Here is a 6000-nt window from a genome sequence, read left to right as displayed (position 1 = left end):
TAATATTACTCTAATTTTCCTAGTATCGTTGGACCAATTTATTCGATAATATTACACCCAAAAAAAAATCCGATAATAGCCAAACAATAAATGTATTATTATATATCTTTTTTGTCGAAGATTATCATATACTGTATTATTCTATATACTGTAACTAGCTAGACATCTAGATTTTGAAAGAAAAAAAGAAATATAAACGACTTTACAAAATATTCTCATTGGGACAATCATCTGTTTTGTCAAACTCGATTAAGGAGACTACTATTTGTTTGCATTAGAGATTTAAAAACTATTAGCAACATATAAAACACGAATAGGTCAATTTGTGTATCCAAGAAGTGTCGTGTGTGTCTTGGAGAGATTTTCGAAGTGTTTGGTTTTTGTAGGATTGTCGAATAAGGCCACACAAAAAAAGCTTTGAAAGACGAAAGCCGAAGGGCTCGAGCGGTCAATGTCATTTGGTCAAACACATGTTACGTTTAGTAAAATCATCCCAACATTATTCTCGGATGGCTCCACTTTTGACGTTAACTTCAACTTTGCATTATTATATTGAAACGTATCCTTAGCTTTCCAACTGCTTATATAACAATATAAGATCTTATTGGTCCGTTTACGATTTTATGTACCTAATGCTTAATCATGAAAAATAAAACTATTTTTCCAAAGTAATCAAGTAACTTTTATGTACCTAATAATTTTTAATCATGAAAAAACAAAACCATTTTTTCGACGGAATCAAGAAAAAAATATATTAAAAAAACTGAACGAAATCATTTAAAATTTGTGTGGAGAACTAGAGATGAAGAGCACCAATGGATCAAACAGAGATTAGTTATCTCTAATCGACTTATGTTTATTGAGATAGGAATCAGTGATTTGGCCATATATCGAAAGAGAGAAATAAACAAAGGCTATGAATCAAAAGTGGCATCATAACGACGAAGATTATTATAAGATATCATAATACTAAACATATGATTTTTGAGTGAGGATGTATGTGAATCTGATTTTTATAAATAACACAATTGTTCGAGTACTATTAGCAAAATTATGCAATTGTTTTTCATAATTTATTTGCCAAAGTTTCACTAATTGGGTGTCCTACAACTATACAAGAAAACAAATTCAATACACTTCAAGCCAGATAAAGCATTGAAAATCAACGCGTAGCAGTATGCATGGTTAATCAATACAAGTCTCTTAAAAAGTATCTCAAAATAGCAAATCAGCTGTAAAACAAATAGAACACACTAATATAATTAATAAGCCAAGAAATAAGATAACACATACGGTCAGAAACGACAGTTGAAATATTATATATACGGGCTAACTGCTATAAACAATGCCGTCACTCGAGGAAAAAACAATTGAAATCATGCAAGAGGAACGACATGACGACAGCTGTGGTGTTGGAGCTAAAATAGTTACCAACTTGGATACATCGAGATTCAAAATTTTGAAAGCAAAGGAAAAGAAAGGTAAAAGAGAAAAGTTTTAAGCCAAAAGCAAGAAAAATGAATTATAAATACAATTAATGTAACATAAATATTTCTGATATAGGAGAAAGAGTGTATTTCAATGGCTTTTGTCTGTTCCCACTACCTTTTTTTATCATCTTTTGTTCTTGCAAAAATACTACTATTTTTTCTGAAAGCGATTATTATTTAAAAGCTAAACTTTATTAAAAAGAAGAGCATAAAAAGAAATTTTATCAAATCTTTTTGCCATGCAATTTCACTTACTCCTTTGACGCTACATGAAGAAAAAAAACACCATGACATTGACTTCCATATCCTCACACTCACACAGACTCATTCTAAAACAAAATCGAAGTAAAGTTTGGAGGACATCTATCTTCATCTACAATACTAATTACTAAGTACTAAGCAACCTGTATTATTTCTCATTTTGTGACCTATCGAAGTTACAACTTCAGAAAATGTATCCATCTTTTTCCTATTATTTTACAATCATAATAATTTGTAAACCAGATGTTTTGTTTTAAGAATATATAACGAGATTAACGTCAAATAACAATACACAAACTAAGTGAGAATGATATAATCGCGAATTTTGAATTTTCCTATAAGCAAATACTATAGAATGATCACATCACAGTTGTAGGTTTTGGGGGATTAGTATATGTTTTGGTTTAGTATCGTCAGTTCGTCACCTTTATAAAACAAAACAAGAAAAGAAAGTTTTATACGTACGTAGAGGCAAAATATTAAAAGAAGAATAGAGAATGAAAAAGTGCTCTCATTGATTGAGGTGGAGGATAGGATTCCCTTTATAGTGTTCTCTTTTATGTCTCGCACTATTTCTGGCCTAAGTCAACCGCAAAAGCTGACCTCTTTTTCTTATCTTTTTTTATAATTTGTGTTTTTCGTCTTCTATATTATATAAGTACACGAATAATTCTTTTTGGCAATCTCCTTGCATTACATGTGGCACTCAATATTCAAAAATATTGAGGTGTTTTTAGCTGATTACTACGAAATATGAGCACCATTGGCTTGGCTCTGATCAAACAATTAGTGCGTTTACATGCATCTACGATATGAAAACACGAATGGTTGATAACTTCTACACTAGAGATATCAGGTTTACTTTCCTAAAGAACTTGAAAGTTCTACTATGATACACTGCAGGATCAAACTTTAATGCATTGCATGTGTGTTGGCAAGTGGTAGATCTGCAACGTTGTACACCAAACCACAACATTTCACAATGGGAGGCTTGGTGAGTAGACAGTTTATAATCTGTGTAAACTGATGATACATATCAAAGAAAAACAAAGTTCTCTGTTCATTCTAGTTTTCTATCCATTCGACGATTACTTCATAAGGGACTGTAATCAATTTCAACATCCTTACAATCTTTTTTAGTTCGTGTAAGTTTCTCTAAAGTCACATGAATCAGTAAAGCAAAAAGGTCGCGGCTAAGGGGTGTGGCATCAAACAAGATAAGCATGCTCCACCAGGTTTGTATACTGTTTCCTGCAAAATTAACCTCTCTTACTTTACAACAACGTATACTCTCCCGCCTCACTTTGCTTGATCCCACAAGCCCCAGACCTCACTGAAGATCTAGCTAGCTACTCTTCCCATAAACAGCTGCATTTCAGCAAGTGGTGGCCAAAGAAAACAAATTTCTCAATCTTGTTTCACTTCACTATTAGGGTCTATAAATTATATAACGCTTTCTTACCTTTTGTTTGCGCTAACGACGTCATTATTCTCTTCCAAAAGCTGTTCCCTCGAGATGTCTGTCCTGCAATTTTCTCGGCCGCAGGACTCATGTCATGAACATATTTCACCGATTCAGATAACCGGTTGAGAAGATTCATCAGTGCAATCACTTCATTCCTTTGCAATTCGAGCTGAAGAAAACAAGAAAGATGCATAAGTTCCTAAGGAAGAATTAAGGAAAAACGGTGCATCAATGTGTCTCCCAGGTGTGTTAGAAACGCACATTGTGACGCAAATTGTCTTCACCATTGACAGTGAATAGGATTTTCAATGCAGTGCCGAGACCGAGAACCTGGAGCTTTCCCCATAGACGGCATTTCTCACAGCCTACACAGTCCATTATTGCACTGCAATGCAAGGCCATCAGGGGATAAAAAGAATTGAACTCAGCTAGTCAGTAGAAAATCATTAACATTGCTCAAAAGGAGGAATTAAGGATTCAAAAAGGACCTTATGTTTCTGAATTGTTTTTGTATTTTCTCTTTCAGTTCTGGTCCACGTTGGCCTTTCCAGAGCTTAGCCTCATCAAATGGCACTGGACAAGCTGCTTTAGTTTTGGGGTCACTAACTACTTGCTTCACCAGAGATTTGGTCTTCAAATCCTCAATGACATTACCAGTCTCATATTCGGCCTCTACCAAGTAATCTTCTGCCTACAAATCATTTAGGAGAGGAAATAAACTAACTGTGAGTCTGTGACTGTTCTAGATTATTGAGACCCTTTCCTTGGATTTAGACAAAGAAAATTGATTTGTAACTGACCTTTGTTACTGCTCTCAGAACAAACAAAAATGTGAAATATAGGTTCTGGACGCGATCTGGGTATCTTAACACACGATCATACAACAGAGTCAGGTTTTGACCCCACTGAAACACACACAAAAAAGGAGTCACTGAATCATCTAATTCTGTTCAAGAAGTATATCGTCGTTAAGACAGATTCAGAAGGCAGGTCTTACCAAGTTTGTAGCTTCATCAAGTAGATAATCTGAAGCAATGTGAACTGAAATAGATGAGTGAAGACCAGAGACCAATTTGTACAAGATCTTCTCTTCTTGGCACGATTCTGCAGATGTATCTATAGAAGCCAGTATAAATGGAGGGGTTAAGACAACCACTTAGTGAATAAGAGTAATACATCGAGAAAACAAGAAAGACTTTGGAATGGTGACGCTTACGTTTGGGACAGTTTTCAGAGTATATAGCATCCCATATCCTTCTAGCTGACGGCCCAATATAGCCAGTGTACCGTTCAGGATTTAGCCGAAGATTAACATATGTCATTTCATCTGCGTGATCATTCAGTAATAAAAAACCGCATCTAAGACAATGCGATACAATACTCAAAAAACGCTACTTGTTAAATATCTTCTCATGAGCCAGTTATATAGGAACTGAGTAACAGAGTGTTGACATATATGTACCAAATGCATAGAATATAAAGACAAAAAGGAATGAAGAAAACTTACCGTTGTCAGTTTCATCATCACTTGTCCAGGGATTGTCAGTGACAGTCCAACCCCCCCTGATAGCTCTTGTGTCTACAGTACGATCAACAGTAGCTTGTGGTTTCCCTTCTTGACAAACAGGATTGTATTGGCTTAATGGCTTCTTGAATATTTCAGGGAACTCGCTATCAGGACATTCACAAACACTACAGTCTCTTAACCGGCACATGCCATCATCAGGCCAAAACGGGCAATCACACCACAGTTTAACCTATAAAATGGTTTCAGACCTTTAATCACAACACACACCTCCAAATCCTCTAGATTCTTGAAGTAAGCTAAATAAAAACTCATATTTCATTATCAAGGAAAGATCATGAACTAACTTTGAAGTATCTGTAAAACGGTGTCTTAACAAGATCTTGAAGTAAAGGATGCAACACTTCCGTATTCAACCGATTCACAGTCTCGTAATCGCAACAACAGTCTTCAACAATCCCAATGTACTTCTGCTGCTCAGCCTAAAAAAACCAAAATCAAAATATACGAATTGAGAAGTCGCCTATACAAATCAAATCAAATCAACGTAATCGCTGAGATTCAATCAAAGCTAATCTCCTTAGATAGAAAACACTAACCTAATTACCTATAACCTAACACTAACCTAATTACCTATAACCTATTTCCAAATTCAGAAACTCACAATAACAACAAAAATAGCTTTTAGAAATACCTAACCTGACGGCAATTGCATATTTTTCCGGTAAACTCAGAAATCGACGAATTCTGAGTATTGAAAAACATAGCAGCCACGACGGCTAAAAGAACGCCAGCTATAGCTCCGATCAGCAATATCCAACTTTTTCCCGATCCTTTCGCCTTTCCCTTCACGCTTCCGACGTCCGTCTCCGCCATTCGCGCTATGACAAAGTGGAACTGAAATATCTCTTAGAAAAAAATCTGATACAGACGACGACGACGACGACGAAATAGAAATCTCCGACTCGGAGTTTTGAATTTTCTTTTTTAAGGAAAAAAATTGTCAAACAAATCTCCATCACATAAAGTCGTTACATCCAACGGCTGTGCATTTTCGCTTTAATTAACTATTAAAAGTTTGTTAGTAGGGATTATTACTTATATGATTTTTATGGATTTAGAAATCTAAACAAAAATACTTATTAATCATTGATTTTAAAATATTTATCAGAATTATGTGTTAGTGTAACTATAAATAATTATTAAAATTTCATGTTATTAATTTAATGATTTGTTTTTGGATTTCAAAAATCTTGTTA

The 6000-nt window shown here is 34.7% G+C and overlaps 1 protein-coding gene across 4 annotated transcripts; it reads right to left on the bottom strand.

Moving 5' to 3' along the window:
* Positions 1-2766: 2766 nt before the first annotated feature.
* On the bottom strand, positions 2767-5810 carry LOC104792709 (endoplasmic reticulum oxidoreductin-2). Of its 4 annotated transcripts, none has more exons than XM_010518924.2 (10): positions 5441-5810; positions 5089-5223; positions 4724-4973; positions 4433-4543; positions 4214-4332; positions 4017-4121; positions 3705-3907; positions 3478-3601; positions 3214-3385; positions 2767-3119 (listed from the first exon to the last, which is right to left on the bottom strand). In XM_010518924.2, exons 1-10 carry the CDS (start codon positions 5615-5617, stop codon positions 3097-3099), a joined length of 1419 nt encoding a protein of 472 aa, XP_010517226.1. In that variant the 5' UTR covers positions 5618-5810; the 3' UTR covers positions 2767-3096. The 4 variants fall into 4 exon arrangements, with proteins under 4 accessions (XP_010517226.1, XP_087309955.1, XP_010517222.1 ...); XM_087453829.1 differs by having other exon boundaries at positions 5436-5705; XM_010518920.2 differs by lacking the exon at positions 2767-3119 and having other exon boundaries at positions 3188-3385; positions 5441-5713.
* Positions 5811-6000: the final 190 nt, after the last annotated feature.

The sequence above is a fragment of the Camelina sativa genome, chromosome 6, assembly GCF_030686135.1.
Source record: "Camelina sativa cultivar CO46 ecotype springtype chromosome 6, ASM3068613v1".
NCBI classification, from domain to species: domain Eukaryota; kingdom Viridiplantae; phylum Streptophyta; class Magnoliopsida; order Brassicales; family Brassicaceae; genus Camelina; species Camelina sativa.
The sequence above is the reverse complement of the archived record's forward strand: the minus strand, read 5'-3'. Positions and strand labels throughout refer to the sequence as shown.